Genomic DNA, 19,223 nt, shown 5'->3' with positions numbered 1-19,223 from the left:
ATAACATATAAATGAGTAAATCAATACTTACGTAAAATAGTAAGTTGAAGTAAAGAAAATAATTTGATCTTTTGCATTCTTGAAGTCTAATTTCATGTTTGGATTATAATCATCTTAAAATGTGATAACCCCCACAGTGGATTCCAATTAGAAAAACATCCAGGAAAATAATTTGTTATGCATTTATGTAACCATTAATGATTTGCCCTGGCCTGTTTCACACAGCTAGAGTAAGTAACTGGGTCTAGTGAGCAACACCCCGGAAGTCTGAAGGCAGAGGAGTTTACAGGTATTTGCAGATGTCCCACTGTTACAGCACTAACAGATAAGCTACCTCTGTTGTAGTCAAGCACAGTGTTTACCCAATAATATATTAACTGTTGAAACACTCCTGACAACCTAGTGACCTCACACCTCCTCATATTCTTAGGTCTAATGGGCCACCAGTTTGAGATTCTGGTGTTACACAAGGTAGTAAGTGATAAAGTAATCCCTCGGTGATCAAACTTTTTTTTCCTTTTCATAAAGTGCCGCCAAGTCAATAGAGTCCCATTTTAAAAGACCCCTTTAATGAGAGATTTCATCAGGAGGGTCAAACACAAATGTATCCGTTAAGTGAAGATTTCTACATAGCATTAGGATAATTAACAGCATGGCCACCAGCACAAGATTATCATTCATATACCAAGCATTATATTTTACATTCAGCAGACTATCAAATGTCCTTTAATTTCACAGATGACAATATGATACATACTGTGTAAGAAGCACACAATAGTTTTGCAGTACAACTTCAAACTGTATACAAATTGGAATACAGATGTTAAACACTGGTGTACCTACAGTATTTTTGAATTTTAGATAAAATGCATACAAAATTTACAATGCAAATATTAGCTAATCTGAAAACTTTACTTCCCATAATATAAAAATGATACTTTGAGATGCAAATTTTACTAAACTATATAAACATTTAAAATAATCATTAAAAACTCAACATTAGAATTTATAAAGATTAGCTATAAAAATATATTGGCAGTCACTTTTCTTATAAAGGTACCATTCACTACATTACAAAATAGTCTCTAACATAAAACTGCCCTAATAACCATACTATTATAGAATCTGATAAACCCTACATTAAACTGATTATAAAATTGTCTTGGAAAAACTTTGGTATGTATCTTCAGAAGGTTTTAAAAACATACTATTTTAAGGGCCTGTAAACATTCCATTCTATTAAAGCACAGCAGAATAAGTAATGGCTATTCAACTGCATACAGAATATAGAATCAAAAAAACAATTTATTATATATTCGTAGAAAATCACCATTACCAGAGTGAGCAAAAATACCAACTATTTAAAAGTATCAAACTTTTAAACAGTTCTCTTTCCATTCTGATAAAAAATGTTATAAAATCACCACACTCCATTCATGTACCTTAGATGCCTTTTAGGATAAAACCTCAAAAACAATTAACCCGGTCTCAAAATCCGTTCAAGTCCAATAAACAATCTTCAAAAAACCCACTTAAAAGACTTGACATGAGAACAAGTATACATAATCAGAACACATACTTTATATATTTAGTAATGTACTAGGTTTTCTCTTACTTTTGTAAATTATTGGCAGAAATAAAATACACATGCGTGCACACACACACACACATACACACACACATATATATATATAACTAAAAGTAAATTTCAGCAAACGGAAATGCAAACCTGTAGGGTAAATTAATTTATTTTTAAAAATTTAGTTTATCAAACTTCATCTTCTCTGCCATTTTGGATTGGCAACTATTGGTTATTTAGAAAATTTAGACTGCTGAAAGTTCATTTCTTGCTTCCTGAATATGTTTAATTTCTACAAAGCTTCCAGTTGTGTCCACAGCTTCCTGGAGGTCATTTTCCACTTTCTCCTCTGTTACTAGATATTGTGCATAAGATAGTTATCCTTGAGTTGGAAAAGCCTAAATAAAAAAAACTTCACTTTTGACCTTTACTTTATAAAACTCTACTAAGAAATCCATTTAATTTTTATGGAAGTCCACAAAAATATTTTCTTTCTTAAGAATCAAACACTTTTATTGGAATAGAGATCCTTCAAAGTTTTTAACTCTTCTATTAGAGTTTTATTTTGATTTTCCAGGACTGCAACTCGGTTTTCCAGGCATTTCACATATTCTTTCTTCTTCCTGCGACATTCTCGAGCAGCTTCTCTAAATATGAGCATTTAAAAAACAACGTTAGAAAAAACTTCACCTTCTTTAAATGGTAAATGTTCTTCAGTAATTCTCCCTGGTCACCTTTTTTCTTCATCATTTAAAAACTTAAACTATCATCTACACATAGGGAATACACAGATCTTAAGTGTAGAATTCTGTCGGTTTTGGCAATTGTGTACACCTGTATAACCTACACCTCTGTCAAGACAACAGAATGTAGTTCTGGGCACAAAGCTCCCCCCTGCCCCTTCCTGGTCAGTCCCCTTCCCCTTCCAAGCAACTATTGTTTTGATTTTTATCACCAGAGATGAGTTTTTTCCTATTCTAGAACCTCATGTAAGTGGAGTGTCATACACTATGTACTCTTGTGTCCCTTCACTCAGCACATCACTGAGGCTCATCCATGTTGCTGCATGGTGGTTTGCTTCTTTACGTTGCTGGGCATATTCTACTGTACGAATGTAACCACCATTTGTTTATCCAGTCTCCTGGGCTGTTTCTAGGGTTAGCTGCATAGGCACTTTTTTTTGTAGACAGGTTTCATTTCTCTTGAATCAATACCAAAGAGTGAAATTATAGGTCCTCTGGTTAACTTGTGACACGTAATTTCTGTTATTCAAGTTCAAATTACCAACAGTGCTTGAGCAAATAGTTCTGTGTATGTCGTAGATCATTTCTGTGAAGTCACATGTAGGTTACATATACATATAGAAATGGGAAGTATTAGCTGAGTGTGGTGGCTCGTGCCTATAATCTCAGCACTTTGAGAGGGTGAGGCGGGTGGATCACCCGAGGTCAGGAACTTGAGACCAGCCCGGCCAACATGGTGAAACCCCATCTCTACTAAAAGTACAAAAATAAAAATTAAAAAAAAAAAAAAAAAAAAATCCCAGAGTCAAACCAGAAAGAAAAAATTAGCCCTGGTGGCACATGTCTGTAATCCCAGCTACTCTGGAAGTAGGAGAATCACTTGAACCCAGGAGGCAGAGGTTGCAGTGAGCCAAGACTGCGCCACTGTACTCCAGCCTGGTGACAGAGCAAGACTCTGTCTGGAAAAAAAAGAAAAAAAAAGAAAACACAGTATTAAGATTTTTATGCTATATATGTAGATATTATTTGCAACTTGCTTTTTTAGTACAAATCTATACTTTTAAAAGCACTGTGCAAAATCTGTAATATGAATATACCACAGTTGAACTGTTTCCTCACAAAAAGACATTTACTTATTTATTTTACATTTAAGCTCTGTTGGAGTTAACAAACAGGTTTTTAAGTGGTTTCCAGTAAACAAACATTCCTTTTCTTTTTTCTTCTTTTGTTTTGAGACAGCATCTCACTCTGTCACCCAGGCTGAGTGCAGTGACTATAGGCACACACCACCACAACGGCTAATTTTATTTTATTTTTGTAGAGATGAGGTCTCATTCTGTTGGCTAGGCTGGTCTCACTCCTGGTCATGGTGTTGGGATTACGGGAGTGAGCCACCTGCTCAGCCTCCATTTTTTACATGCCCCTTGTCACATATATTTCTTGCAGGATCACAAGCTATATTCACTTAAAGTCCAGAGACAGTGCCAATTTATATCCACTGAAGTACAGAGAAATAAGGGTTAAAAAAAAAGGAAAAAAAAAAAAAATCCCAGAGTTAGAGGGAAAAAGATTTGCCAAACTGTCCTCCAGAGTATTTGTGTCATTACAATCCCATGGACAGTACATGAGAGCACCTGCTATGTTATGAACATTTTAAAACTGTTGTTAGTCTAGTGGCTGACAGAAAGTGAATCTCACTGCTTTACTATTTCCCTGATTATGCACAAAATTTGGTATCATTTCATGTTTACAAGGTCATCTTTCACAGACCAGTTTCCTTCTGTTAAGTCTCTTATTTATAGAAATCAATCTTTATATATCTATACATCTTGTAATTCTTTCTCTTCATATAAAAGTTGCAAACATTATTCCCAGTTAAGAGACTTATTTTTAAGTCTGTTTATGGTATCTTTTGTTACATACGAGTAGAAATGTTAGGGCAAGTAGATACCATAAAATTCCGTATTTCCCTCAGTAATAGATGTGAGGTACTCGTTTCCTCATATGCCCAAAGACAGTATTACCACTTTGTAATTTTTGCCATGTGACATCTCACTGCTTATTTTTAAATTTTTTTTTTTCTTTGAGGCAAAGCTTCGCTCTTGTTGCCCAGGCTAGATTGCAATGGCATGATCTCAGCTCACCACAACCTCCACCTCCCAGGTTCAAGCAATTCTTCTGCCTCAGCCTCTCGAGTAGCTGGGATTACAGGCATGTACCACCAACGCCTGGCTAATTTTGTATTTATAGTAGATGAGGTTTCTCCATGTTGGTCAGGCTGCTGGTCTCAAACTCCTGACCTCAGGTGATCAGCTCACCTCCACCTCCCCAAAGGGCTGGGATTACAGGCATGAGCCACCATGCCCAGCCTTCATTGCTTATTTTTATAGTTGTAGTATATATGTATATAACCCTAAAACTATATATTATTTAGTTTATTTTCTAAAATTATAAAATATCATACTTTGTGTATTCTGTTGCAACTTGCTTTTCACTCAACTTAATTTTTCTAAGATTTACTCATGCTGAAATGATTATTCATTCAATCATTACAAATAAACATTCCATTGTCTAAATACGGTCATAATTTATGTACCTATTCTTTATCCCCCATTTTTATGTTTAGGCTCAGTATGTTCCTATTCTGTTATCAATGAATCTTAAGGTTGTTTCTTGATTTTTTGCTGTTATAAAAATTCTTATACATACTTCCTGCAAGTTTATCTCAGTCACACAGACTAAAACAGCTGGGTCACAGAGTACATCCATGTCAACTGTACAAGATAAGGCCTAATTGCCGGGCGCGGTGGCTCAAGCCTGTAATCCCAGCACTTTGGGAGGCCGAGGCGGGTGGATCACGAGGTCAAGAGATCGAGACCATCCTGGTCAACATGGTGAAACCCCGTCTCTACTAAAGATACAAAAAATTAGCTGGGCATGGTGGCACGTGCCTGTAATCCCAGCTACTCAGGAGGCTGAGGCAAGAGAATTGCCTGAACCCAGGAGGTGGAGGTTGCGGTGAGCCGAGATCGCGCCATTGCACTCCAGCCTGGGTAACAAGAGCGAAACTCCGTCTCAAAAAAAAAAAAAAAAAGATAAGGCCTAATTAATTTCCAAAGTGGCTGCACCAATTTACGCTCCTATAGCAGTATCTATGAATTCCTGACCATTGTTCCAAATCCTTGCCAACTCTTGGTTGGACTCTAAAATTTTTGCCAATCAGGTGGGTATAAAGGGTATGTAAGTATGTAGCATTAATGTGCGTTTCTTTGATTACTAATAAGATTGAGTAGTCTTGCCGGGCGCGGTGGCTCAAGCCTGTAATCCCAGTACTTTGGGAGGCTGAGGCGGGTGGATCACAAGGTCAAGAGATTGAGACCATCCTGGTCAACATGGTGAAACCCCGTCTCTACTAAAAATACAAAAAATTAGCTGGGCATGGTGGCGCGTGCCTGTAGTCCCAGCTACTCAGGAGGCTGAGACAGGAGAATTGCCTGAACCCAGGAGGCGGAGGTTGCGGTGAGCCGAGATCGCGCCATTGCACTCCAGCCTGGGTGACTAGAGCGAAACTCCGTCTCAAAAAAAAAAAGATTGAGTAGTCTTTTATATGATCATTAACTACTTGTGTTTTGTGGGGTTTTTTGAGTTAGTTTTTTTTTCTGAGACAGAGTCTTGCTGTTGCCTGGGCTCGAGTACAATGGCATGATCTTGGCTCACTGCAATTCTGACTCCTGGGTTCAAGTGATTCTCTCGCCTCCACATCTGGCTAATTTTTTCTATTTTTTGTAAAGATGGGGTCTCCCTATGTTGCTCAGGCTGGTCTGAAACTCCTGGGCTCAAGTGATCCACCCACCTTAGCCTCTGAAAATGCTGGGATTACATGTGTGAGCCACCACACCAGGCTTGTATGTTTTTTTTTCTAGTAAAAGATTTTTTCTGCATATTTATGGACTATATGAGAAAAATGTGTAGTGACCAAGTCAGGGTATTCAGGGTATCCATCACCTGAGCATAACAGGTTTTTAAGTATGGTCATCTTACTCTGCTATGAAACACTGAATGTGGTCCTTTTAACTTACTGTATATAGGTTTACATCCTTTCTCCTTTTCATCTTCCTCCTTGCCCCTCACCCTTCCCAGTCTGTTATCTATTTTTCCATTCTCTCTTTTTTCTTGAGATTGGGTTTTGCTTTGTTGCCCAAGCTAAAGATCATGTTGCCTCAACCCGCTGGGCTCAAGCAATCCTCCCACCTTAGCTTCCCAAGTAGCTGAGATTTCAGGCATGTGCCACCAAATTTGGCTAATTTTTTATTTTTTGTAGCAATGGGTATGTTGTTCAGGCTGCTGTTGAACTCCTGGGCTCAAGCGATCCTCCTGCCTTGGCCTCCCAAAGTGCTGTGATTACAGGTATGAGCCACCACGCCCAGCCCCATTTTTCCACTTTATATCTCCATGTGTTCAAATATTTTAGCTCCCACATATAAGTGAGAATGTAATATTTTTCTTTTTGTGCCTGGCTTATTTCACTTAAGATAATGACCCTCAGTTCCGACCATGTTGCTACAAACAACATGATTTAATTCTTTCTTACCCATTTATCTACTGATGGACACATAGGGTGGTTCTTTCTATTAGCTATTGTGCATGAATAGTGCTGCAATATTTATGAGTATAGGTATCCCTTTCATATATTGATTTATTTTCCTTTGGGTAGATTTCTGTTTTTAGTTTTTTGAGAAATCTCTATACTGATTTTCATAGTGGTTGTACTAGCTAATTTAAAGTTTTTTTTTTTAGGCTGGGCACATGGCTCATGCCTATAATCCCAGCATTTTGGAAAGCTGAGGCAGGTGGATGGATCACTTGAGCCCAGGTTTGAGACCAGCCTAAGTAACATGGCAAAACCCCATCTCTACAAAAAAAAAAATACAAAAATTAGCTGGGTGTAGTGGTGTGTACTGGCAGTCTCAGCTACTTTGGAGGCTAAGCTGGATCACTTGAGCCCAGGAGGCAGAGGTTGCAGTAAGCCAATGTTGTGCCACTGCAGACCAGCGTAGGGTGACTGAGTGAGGTCTTGTCTCAAAAAAACATACAAAAACCAAATTTAACTTTTCTACTTTGTGATCTTTTTTGTTAAAAACTAAGACATCAACATACACATTAGCCTAGGGCAGGCGTCCCCAAACTTTTTACACAGGGGGCCAGTTCACTGTCCCTCAGACCGTTGGAGGGGCGCCACATACTGTGCTCCTCTTAACTGACCACCAATGAAAGAGGTGCCCCTTCCTGAAGTGCGGCGGAGGAGGGGGGGCTGGATAAATGGCCTCAGTGGCCCGTAGGCCATAGTTTGGGGACGCCTGGCCTAGGGTCAGGATCATCAATCTCACTGTCTTCTACCTCTACACCTTATCCCACTGGAAGGTCTTCAGGGGCTGTAACACACAGGGAGCTGTCATTCTCTCTTTCTTCGTGAGATAGGGTCTTGCTCTGTTGCCCAATGATAACAAGGCCTTCTTCTGGAATACCTCCTGTAGGGGCTGCCTTGAGGCTGTTTTACAGTTAACTTTTTTTTAATAAGTAGAATGCATATACTTTAAAATAATGATAAAAAGTATAGTAAATTCATAAACCAGTAACAGTTATTTATTATCAGTATCAAGTATTATGTTCTACACAGAACTCATGTGTTACACTTTTATATGACTGGCAGCTCAGTAGGTTTGTTCACACAGCATTGCCACAAATATCTATTACATTACCACAGGACTTTTTCAGCTCCATTTTAATTTTACGGGATCACTGTCATTCCCATTTAGTTAAACATTGTTATGCAGCTCATGACTGCATACAATTCCAGTTAACATCTGGTTATGTTTTAAGATTTGTAAAAACATTACCCACTCTGGCATTATGATTTTACGACCTACCTGTTTTTCATTAACCTTATTTCTCTTTTCAATTGGGGGTCATCTGTCTTAGTTGTAGGAGAGGTAAGAGACACAGGAGATGTCATCACCACAGTTTGTGGCAGAGAAGTAGCTGAAGGTGTAGTTCGGATCTGGTATGTCTGCATGTCTCCTGATGCAGCTAGATGGTAAAATAAAGCGAATGAGTTAGTTGGTAAGTGTCTCTGAGTGTTAGGACACCTTCTGCAGACAGTTAAGCATACTTACTCTGTACAACAACCTGATTGCTGGGAACAAGTATCTGCTGTCCATCCGAGGTCTGTGCATACTGAAGAATAGTTGTACCTTGCTGAGTACTGCCTGAATTTGTCATGGTTAATGTCTGAAGTCCCTGTACTCCATCTGTGCCTGGACTCGCCAACTGTAAGGCTCCATTTGGGGCAATGGCAACTTTAATCAAAAAGAGAAAATAGCCATTGTAAGGTTATACAACAGACTAATTCAAAGGAGGGGCAAAAAGCCCACAAACACTGTTTACTAAAACAGATATGAATGCAGTTCTGCTTGGTAACTGCTAACTACTTTAGGTGAACTACATGTAAAAGGAATGAAATAGCATTTCTTTATAAAAATTTTATAGTTCAGATGCACCACCTTAAATTTAATCTCAAGTTATATAACTGAGTAGTTAAAAACAGCACACATATTTGAACTCCATAGAACACTCCATGCTAACTGCTAATGTTGTCGTAGCAATTCTGAGGCACTAGAAGAGGGCACTGATAGCTTTTTTTTTTTGAGACAGAGTCTCACTCTGTCGCCCAGGCTGGAGTGCAGTGGCACAATCTCTGTTCACTGCAACCTCTGCCTCCCAGGTTCAAGCCATTCTTGGGCCTCAGCCTCCCAAGCAGCTGGGATTACAGGCATGTGCCACCATGCCTTGCTGATTTTTGTATTTTTAGTAGAGATGGGGTTTTTCTCCATGTTGGCCAGGCTAGTCTCGAACTCCTGACCTCAGATGATCCACCCGCCTCAGCCTCCCAAAGTGCTGGGGTTATAAGCATGAGCCATAGCACTTGGCCCCATGGTAGCTAATTTTTAAGAAAAAATAAAAATGAAATACAAACATAGTTTCTAATTTTGAGTCAAAAGCATTAAAAAGGTTATTACTTTAAAATATTTTTTAATAGATAACCTGCTTAGGTAACAGGTGCTTATGGAAAAAATTCAATAGAATGAAAGGTTATATAATGAGAAGTCTTCTTTATACTGTTTCTTAGTTCCATTTTCTAGTGGTCCAATTGCTAAATTTATTACATGGTATTAAGATATTTATTTAAGTGATAGTTAAGAAATATATTCATTCACTTCCTAGTGAAAATCATTAATAAAGATACCAGAAAGCCACTGTGTAGAAAACAGTACTTAGCTCCCACAAACATTTTTTTCACTGAATTATACCTGTGTTCATGCTTTCCCCTCAGCCCTTAAATGAAATGCTCATAGGCATGACCAAATAGAAAACATTTAATCTTCAGAATCTAATGCCTCATCTCTATACCCTCTTTTCAGATTAAAATGATGAAACTTTTTTTTTCTTTTATGCTTTGGCTACCAGGAAGCCAAAATACAAGTGTGTATATTTTGATGGAAAAATAATTTTTTTCATGAGTTCATAATTATCCCTCCCCAATTGCCCCAAATTTATGAGTTTCAAAATATTTATTTAAAAATGTTAGATACAGAAATATGCGTGTTGGTTTTTTTTTTTTTGTTTTTTTTTTTTTTGAGACAGGGTCTCACTTGTCACCCGGGCTGGAGTGCAGTGGTGTGGTCCTGGTCTACCACTGCACTCTACCTTCTGGGCTCAAGCAATCCCCCCACCTCAGCCTCCCAAGTAGCTGGAACTATAGATGCACACAACTATGCTCAGCTAATTTTTAAATTTTTTTATAGAGATAGGGTCTCCCTATATAGATTGCCCAGACTGGTCTTAAAATCAAGTGATCCTCCCACTTTGGCCTCCCAAAGTGCAGGGATTAGGCGTGACACACCACACCAGGCTGAGATTTGCTCTGAAGTTATATTAGCAATTAGTTTCAATCTTCTTCCCCGCAACACATGATTATATATATACACACACTTTCATTTATACATGTATAAACATAAATAAAATTAAAGGTCCCATTATCTATCTATATTTCATTGACCCCCTTTAGCCCCATCCTGAGGTAGTTATTTTTGGTGCACATCCTTCCCATTATTGTCCTGTGCTTACAACAGACTTTATCAGTATCACACTTGAATATACTTGGCCATTATGTTGAGTGGCAAAAACCGCAATTACTTTTACATCAACCTAATATATCAAAATAAATACCTGTAGATGCCAATGTTTTGATATTAAATATGTGTTTATCCATATTTTCATTTTTGCAACTTCCTGTTTTTAACATGTGCATTTACCTGCTAATGTGCTGTATTTATTCTAAAACTGAGCTGTCTGACAGGGTAGCCATTAGCCCCATGTGGCTATTTAAATTAACTAAAAGTAAACAAAATTAAAGCATCAGTTTCTCAGTCCTACCAGCCACATTTCAAGCAATCGATAGTCATACATGGTTTAGTGGCTACTATTCTGGGAGAATGCAGATATGAAACATTCCCATTATCATACGAAGTTCTAAGGGCCCATGCTGTCCTAAATACGAATTTGTACTACACTTATTTCAATAATAACATGTGAACGTCCCCAGTACCTCCGATCTCTGCTTCCAAGTTTCTTTCCTTGCAACCAGTGCTTACCTTCCTGCCTTCCTTCCTTTCCTTTCTTTCTTTCTTCCCTCCCTGCCTTTCTTCCTTCCTCTCTCTTTCTCTCTTTCTTCTTTTCCTGAGACTGGTCTTGCTCTGTTGCCCAGGCTGGAGTGCAGTGGTATAATCACGGCTCACAGTAACTTTGAATTCCTGGACTCAAGAGATCCCACCTCGTGAGCCAGCGTGCCTGGCTCCCAGTTTCTCAAGAGGTTTTTATATATATATATATATTTTCTATATTCATTTATTCATAACAAACGTAACTGAAAGCCTACTACTTGCCAGGTCCTGTATGTCGAAGATGTAGTTGTGAATGAAACAAATAAGGTTCTTTCCCTTAAGGACCTTATATTCTAGTGGGGAAAACAGATAATAAATAAGCTAATCTATAATTATATACATACAATCTATAATTAAACCAATATGTACTGTCTTTTAATTATATGTTAATTTATAAAGAAAAATATAGGTGGTTAATGAAAACTAAAGGGAGGAGACACATGTTTGAAAAAGAGTGATCTCTTTGTGGAGGTGACACTTAAGCAGAGCAGGGGCATAGGATGCAAGCCATGTAAGGATCTGGGAGAACATGCCAGGCGTGAGCAGTGACAGCTCCAGAGATTCTGAGGCAGAAACAAGCTTCGTGTGTCTGAGGTACAGTATAGGAAGCTGGGTGGTCAGAATGCCATCAAGTAGCAGGAGATGAGGTCAGAGTGGTAGGCAGATCCTAAATGTAATGCCTTGTAAGACTGAGATTTTATTCTAAGTATGATAAGATGTCAATAGTGGATTCTGAGCAGGAGCGATGTGATCTAGTTGACATCTTAAATAAATCACTTTGGCCACAGTATGGAAAACTGATGATTGGAGCAAGAATGGAAGCAAGATGACCAACTGGATGCCTACTCCAGTAATTCAGATCAGAGTCTAAGCCAAGGTGGTGGTGGTTAGAGATGGCCAGAGGTGGTCAGATGGGACATACACATTGTGGCAAGACTGAGTGAGACTTAAAGATTAATGTTAGGGGTGGAGGGGGTAATAACAAATGGGCAGCACAAGTAAATTCCTTAGGTTGACAGAACTACATCTCAATTGATGGTGTTAAACTATTCTACACATTTGTCAAAACTCATAGACTTAAACTCCCCAAAGAGTGAATTTTACTGTATATAAATCAAACAATAAATACTTTTAATGTATGTATGTATGTGTATTTGTATGTGTGTGTAATTTGTTCAGCTTTGTTGTGTGGTTGAAATTTTTCATTTAAAAAATATTGGAAGCCGGCCGGGCGCGGTGGCTCACGCCTATAATCCCAGCACTTTGGGAAGCCGAGGCGAGTGGATCACGAGGTCAAGAGATCGAGACCATCCTGGTCAAAATGGTGAAACCCCGTCTCTACTAAAAAAATACAAAAATTAGCTGGGCATGGCGGTGCGTGCCTGTAGTCCCAGCTACTCGGGAGGCTGAGGCAGGAGAATTGCTTGAACCCAGGAGGCGGAGGTTGCGGTGAGCCGAGATCGCGCCATTGCACTCCAGCCTGGGTAACAAGAGCGAAACTCTGTCTCCAAAAAAAAAAAAAAAAAAAAAAAAAAAAAAAAAAATATTGGAAGCAAAACTAGAAATTAAACTTAAAAATAGGCAGGGGCCAGGCGTGGTGCCTCACACCTCTAATCCCAGCAGTTTGGGAGGCGGAGGCGAGTGAATCACTTTAGGTCAGGAGTTTGAGACCAGCCTGGCCAACATGGTGAAGCCCTGTCTCTACTAAAAATACAAAAATTAGCTGGGTGTTGTGGCACACACCTGTAATCCCAGCTACTCTGGAGGCTGAGGCAGGACAATCACTTAAACCTAGGAGGTGGAGGTTGCAGTGAGCAAAGATTGTGCCACTGCACTCTAGCCTGGGTGACGAGACTCCATCTCAAAAAGACAAAAGAATGAACAAAACAGATCTAAATGTGTATTATATTAAATACCACTTTCATCCTATTTCTGTATCAGTGAACTAAAGATACAAAAGCCAAAAAAAGTTTGAAAAAAGATATGTATGTGTGTGTAATTTGTTCAACTTTGTTGTGTAGTTGAAATTTTTCATTAAAAAAATATTGGAAGCAACACTAGAAATTAAACTTAAAAATAAGATGATTAATTTACTACCTCGTTAATTTTGCCAAATGTCATTTTAATAAACCAGTAGACCTCATTCACTAAATTACTGGGGAAAAGACTTACGTGTTAAGCTAAGTACAAGTTACTAATCCATAGACTGCTGTTGATCATCAGTGAGGATATATGTATTTGTTTGTGTAGGTATTTCTGCTCTATCACTCTGTCTCCTGACTCTAAGCTTTCCTCTCAAAGGCTAGGACCACATTTGCTTCCTTTATAACTTTACCTAGCCCCCAGGTGGGATGCTGTAAACCAACAGGTGCTTACTTTGTTCTATGTACTGACTAATATTCATAGCAACACTTTTAGATATGCAGATTTAATGTTCTATTAAAGTTGATCAGTTCCTTACTGCTTATGGTAGGAACTCTGTAAATCACACCGCAAAACAATCTTTATCCTTTCTGATCCAAATTTCTTTAACCTCACACTGAAAAGTCAACATTTATGTTTAATCTTTCACACAATAAATTCTGCTGGAATTAAGGTAACAGACATAACTGGCTGGCGTCCAAAAGAAAAATTTGTAAGATGCAGTATAGTTTGAGGTAAAATTATATGTGTAGACTCAGACAAATCTAATTTTGAATCCTAGCTCCATCATATATAAGCTATGTGACTTCAAGAACAGTATCGAGGCCGGGCATGGTGGCCCCTGTAATCCCAGCACTTTGGGAGGCCACGGCAGGAGGATCACCTGAGGTCCGAAGTTCTAAACCAACCTGGCCAACATGGTGAAACCCCATCTCTATTAAAAATACAAAAATTAGCCAAGTGCAATGGCAGGAACCTATAATCACAGCTACTTAGGAGGCTGAAGCAGGAGAATCACTTCTGAAAGGTGGAGGTTGCAGTGAGCCGAGAGTGCCACTGCACTCCAGCCTGGGTGACAGAGCGAGACTCCTGTCTCCAAAATAAAAAAAAAAAAAAAAAAAAAAGGTAACAAGAGCGAAACTCCGTCTCAAAAAAAAAAGGCAGGGCGTGGTGGCTCACGCCTGTAATCCAAGATCGAGACCATCCTGGTCAACGTGGTGAAACCCCGTCTCTACTAAAAATACAAAAAAATTAGCTGGGCATGGTGGCGTGTGCCTGTAATCCCAGCTACTCAGGAGGCTGAGGCAGGAGAATTGCCTGAACCCAGGAGGTGGAGGTTGCGGTGAGCCGAAATTGCGCCATTGCACTCCAGCCTGGGCAACGAGCAAAACTCCATCTCAAAAAAATATATATAAATAAATATAAATAAATAAATAAATAAACAAATAAAAACAAATCCAGTATCTAATGCTGTGGGTCTCAGTTCCCTTATACATTTATAACTGCCTATGTCACAAAGTTGTTGTAGTAATAAATGAAATAATGCTGATAAAGTACTTCTCATTATTCCTGGCTGAAAACATCCTTTAATAATCATCACTATTAAAGTATGACAATTTTTCTAACACCTCTTCTTTCTATAGAAAAGTCAGGTTTTGTATGTTTATAATGTGGAAATTGATTCCTGTACATACTGTACTGTCCACTGCTAGTCTGATAGATGGGAGCTGGAACAGACATAGAAGTGACAGCAGAAACTCCAGGATTTTCTCCGTCTCCTTTTCTGCCCCGTGTATCTTCAGAAGATAAGTCTTTCAAAATTTTTCTGTAAAAAAACAAACACTGGTAATGTGAATGACTCTACGAAAAGATACTTCTCCCAAGTAGCTGGGACCACAAGCATGAACCACCACATCCAGCTAATTTTTGTACTTTTAATAGAGATGGTGTTTCACCATGTTGGCCAGGCTGGTCTTGAACTCATGGCCTCAGTAATCTACTAGTCTTGTCCTCCCAAAGTGCTAGGATTTCAGGCATGTGCCACCATGCCCGGCCACAAAAATAAATTTCTAAAACCTTTTCAGTCTCAGGTAAAAGCTACTGTAATCTACCAGCCACTTAGACTATTATTCCAAAGAATCCTTTTATTTAGCACATACTATTATGATGTGCTCTAGGCTAGTTACATATTAGTTTAAAGAGTGAAGAGGGCTGGGCACGGTGGCTCACACCTGTAATCCAGCACTCTGGGAGGCTGAGGCTGCCAGATCACTTGAGGTCAGGAGTTTGAGACCAGTCTGGCCAACAGAGCGATACCCCATCTCTACTAAAAAACACAAAAGTTAGCTGGGCATGGTGATCCGTATCTGTAATTGTAGCTACTTGGAGGCTAGGGTAGGAAAACTGCTTGAGTCTGGGAGGAGGAGGTTGCAGTAAGTGGAGATCATGTCACTGCACTCTATCCTGGGCAACAGAATAAGACTGTCTCAAAAGAAACAAAAAACAAACCCCACAAAAACCCATAAAATCAGTTCTCCAAATGAAAGACGTAAGAAATACTACTGTAGGCCAGGTGCGGTGGCTCAAACCTGTAATCCCAGCACTTTGGGAGGCCGAGGCGGGTGGATCACGAGGTCGAGAGATCGAGACCAACCTGGTCAACATGGTGAAACCCCGTCTCTACTAAAAATACAAAAAATTAGCCGGGCATGGTGGCGCGTGCCTATAATCCCAGCTACTCAGGAGGCTGAGGCAGGAGAATTGCCTGAACCCAGGAGGCGGAGGCTGAGGTGAGCCGAGATCGCGCCACTGCACTCCAGCCTGGGTAACAAGAGCGAAACTCCGTCTCAAAAAAAAAAAAAAAAAAAAAAGAAAAAAGAAATACTACTATAAGGCTGGGCGCAGTGGCTCAAGCCTGTAATCCCAGCACTTTGGGAGGCCGAGGTGGGTGGATCACGAGGTCGAGAGATTGAGACCATCCTGGTTAACATGGTGAAACCCTGTCTCTACTAAAAATACAAAAAACTAACTGGGCATGGTGGCGCGTGCCTGTAATCCCAGCTACTCAGGAGGCTGAGGCAGGAGAATTGCCTGAACCCAGGAGGCGGAGGTTGCGGTGAGCCGAGATCGGGCCATTGCACTCCAGCCTGGGTAACAAGAGTGAAACTCCATCTCAAAAAAGAGAAATACTACTATAAAATGCACAGAATATCAGTGACAAATAAAACTGTTTATTTTAACAAAAAGAGGTAAATATGATCCCATGGGTATCCCTCTGACTTGGTGAAACAAGTTATTATTCCTAATGACAGGAATAAGGGATGGAAAAAGTAATCCTTGCTGAAAAGAAAGGTCTTTCGAAACAACTGGGGATGAGCGCGGTGGCTCATGCCTGTAATCCCAGCACCATGGGAGGCCGAGGCAGGCAGATCACCTGAGATCCAGAGTTTTAGACCAGCCTGGCCAACATGACAAAACCCCATCTTTACTATAAACGCAAAAATTAGCCGGGCATGGTGGTTCACACCTGTAATCCCAGCTACTTGGGCGGCTGAGGAAGGAGAATCACTGGAATTCAGGAGGCGGAGGCTACAATTGAGTGGAAATCGCGCCACTGTACTCCAGCCTGGGCGACAGAGTGAGACTCTCTCAAATAAATAAATAAATAAATAAAATTGGGGGTGGAGGAAAAAGTAGGCAATACACATTGTTTGCTTCTGGAAAAAAAAAGAAATGCTTACTCAAGTATTCTATGTTCACTATGGAAAAATGAGAAAACTGAAATACTTGTGTGAAAACAAAAAAGAATCACAATGGAGAAAGAAAATCCTTAGAATTAAAAGGGCTCCTTTATGTTATCTTTGCCAACCTCCCAAGTTATGGAGGAATTCCCTCTCTAAAATTCCTGACAATCTCTATTTCCAGGAAAAAGGCACCCAAAAAAGTAAACCATCCTATTATTCAATAGCTAAAGCCTTTCCTTGTTTGGGTCCAAAACTGGTTCAATCCGGTGAAACTAAAGAAATTTATTATTTTTTCTTTTCTTTTCTTTGAGACAAAGTCACCCAGGCTGGAGTACAGTGGCATAATCATGGCTCGCTGCCACCCTGACTTCTTGGGCTCAAGTGATCCTCCTGCCTCAGCCTCCCAGGTAACTGGGATTATTTATATCTGACTGTGCTTTTTAAGGGCAAGACCTGAAAGCTCCAAATTCAGTGTAAAAATGGGAGTGTTCATAAGGAAGGAAAACATGGTGACCCTGCAAATATCTGTAAGAACCACACTGGAAAGAACTAACTATTCATGCTTGAAAGTATTAAGAAGATTTACTATACAGACGTTCCCTACTTAAGAACCATTTGTTCACAGTAAGTTAAGAATCACAAAAGGAGACAGGATCTCACTCCATTACCCAGGCTGGAGTACAGTGGCACAATCATGGCTCACTGTAGCTTTAATCTCCCAGGCTCAAGTGACTCTCCCACCTCAGGCTCCCGAGTGGCTGGGACTACAGGTGTGCCTTACCACACCTGGCTAATTTTTTGCATTTTTTTGTAGAGACAATGTCTCCCTATGTTCCCCAGCCTGGTTTCAAACTCCTGGGCTCAAGCAATCTGCCCACCTCGGCCTCCCATAGTGCTGGGATTACAGGCATGAACCACCATGCCTGGCCTTCCTGTAACTATTATTCAACTCTAATTCCAGCATCATCAGAGAACATACTGTGCATGATTTCAGTTCTTTTAAATGTGTTAAGATTAGTTATGACCCAGAATATGGTATTTTTTGGCAGACTTTCTTCATTCTATAACTGCTTGGTCAAATGTTATAAAAATTTTAATTAGGCTGAGCTCACACCTGTAATCCGAGCACTTTGGGAAACCAAGGTGGGCAGATCACCTAAGGTCAGGAGTTCGAGACCAGCCTAGCCAACATGGTGAAACCCCATCTCTACTAAAAACACAAAAATTAGCCAGGCATGGTGGTCGATGCCTGTAATCCTAGCTACTCAGGAGCCTGAGGCAGAAGAATTGCTTGAACCTGGGTGCCACTGCACTCCAGCCTGGGTGACAGAGAGAGACTCCATTTCAAAAAAAAAAAATAGATCTTGTTGGCCAGGTGTGGTGGCTCACGCCTGTGATCTTAGCACTTTGGGAGGCCAAGGCAGGTGGATCACGAGGTCAGGAGTTCGAGACCAGCCTGGCCAACATAGTGAAACCCTGTCTCTACTAAAAATACAAAAACAATTAGCAGGCATGATGGTGGGCACGTGTAGTCCCAGCTACTTAGGAGGCTGAGGCAGGAGAATTGTTTGAAGCTGGGAGGTGGAGGTTGCATTGAGGTAAGATAGCACCACTGCACTCCAGCCTGGCTGACAGAGTGAGACACTGTCTCAAAAAAAAAAAAAAAAAAGTGAATCCTGAGATAGGTTTACTGAAGTCATCAACTGTAACTGTGGACCTGTTTGTTTCTTTTCAGTTCTGTTAGTTTCTTTTTGGAGATAGAGTTTTGCTCTGTCACTAGCTGGAATGATGTGGCTCAATCATAGCTCACTGCAGCCTCCAACTCCTGGGCAGCTGGGACCAAGAGGCACACACCACCACACCTGGCTAACTAATTTTGTGGAGGCACCATCTTACTATTGCCCTGGTTGGTCTTGAACTCCTGGGCTCAAGCATCCTCCCTCCTTGGCCTCTGGAAGGGCTGCGATTATAGGTGTGAGCCACTGGGCCCTGCCCCATTAGTTTTGGATACATATATTTTAAAGCTCTTTTGTTAGATGCATGCACATTTGAATAATTTCTTGGTGAATACTTACCATAATGTGATGTCCCCTCTTTATCTCTGATTTTCTTTATTCTGAAGTCTATTTTATTTTATTTTATTTATTTATTTATTTATTTTTTTGAGACGGAGTTTCGCTCTTGTTACCCAGGCTGGAGTGCAATGGCACGATCTCGGCTCACCGCAACCTCCGCCTCCTGGGTTCAGGCAATTCTCCTGCCTCAGCCTCCTGAGTAGCTGGGATTACAGGCATGCGCCACCATGCCCAGCTAATTTTTGTATTTTTAGTAGAGACGGGGTTTCACCATGTTGACCAGGATGGTCTCAATCTCTTGACCTCGTGATCCACCCGCCTCGGCCTCCCAAAGTGCTGGGATTACAGGCTTGAGCCACCGCGCCCGGCCTGAAGTCTAT

General features: G+C 40.1%; 1 protein-coding gene across 3 annotated transcripts in view; it reads right to left on the bottom strand.

Moving 5' to 3' along the window:
• Window positions 1-691: 691 nt before the first annotated feature.
• The window catches only part of ATF1 (activating transcription factor 1), a 49,970-nt gene continuing 31,438 nt past the window's right edge, over window positions 692-19,223 (bottom strand). For all 3 annotated transcript variants that reach the window (XM_039472430.2, XM_039472429.2, XM_010349808.3), the window contains exons 4-7: window positions 14,720-14,850; window positions 8,496-8,678; window positions 8,250-8,409; window positions 692-2,226 (exon numbers count right to left, since the gene is read on the bottom strand). In XM_039472430.2, the coding sequence (XP_039328364.1) occupies window positions 2,082-2,226; window positions 8,250-8,409; window positions 8,496-8,678; window positions 14,720-14,765 (534 nt within the window). In that variant the 5' untranslated portion in view covers window positions 14,766-14,850 and the 3' untranslated portion in view covers window positions 692-2,081. The remainder of the gene's footprint in view (window positions 2,227-8,249; window positions 8,410-8,495; window positions 8,679-14,719; window positions 14,851-19,223) is intronic.

This window comes from Saimiri boliviensis, chromosome 7 (assembly GCF_048565385.1).
Source record: "Saimiri boliviensis isolate mSaiBol1 chromosome 7, mSaiBol1.pri, whole genome shotgun sequence".
NCBI classification, from domain to species: Eukaryota; Metazoa; Chordata; class Mammalia; order Primates; family Cebidae; genus Saimiri; species Saimiri boliviensis.
The sequence above is the reverse complement of the archived record's forward strand: the minus strand, read 5'-3'. Positions and strand labels throughout refer to the sequence as shown.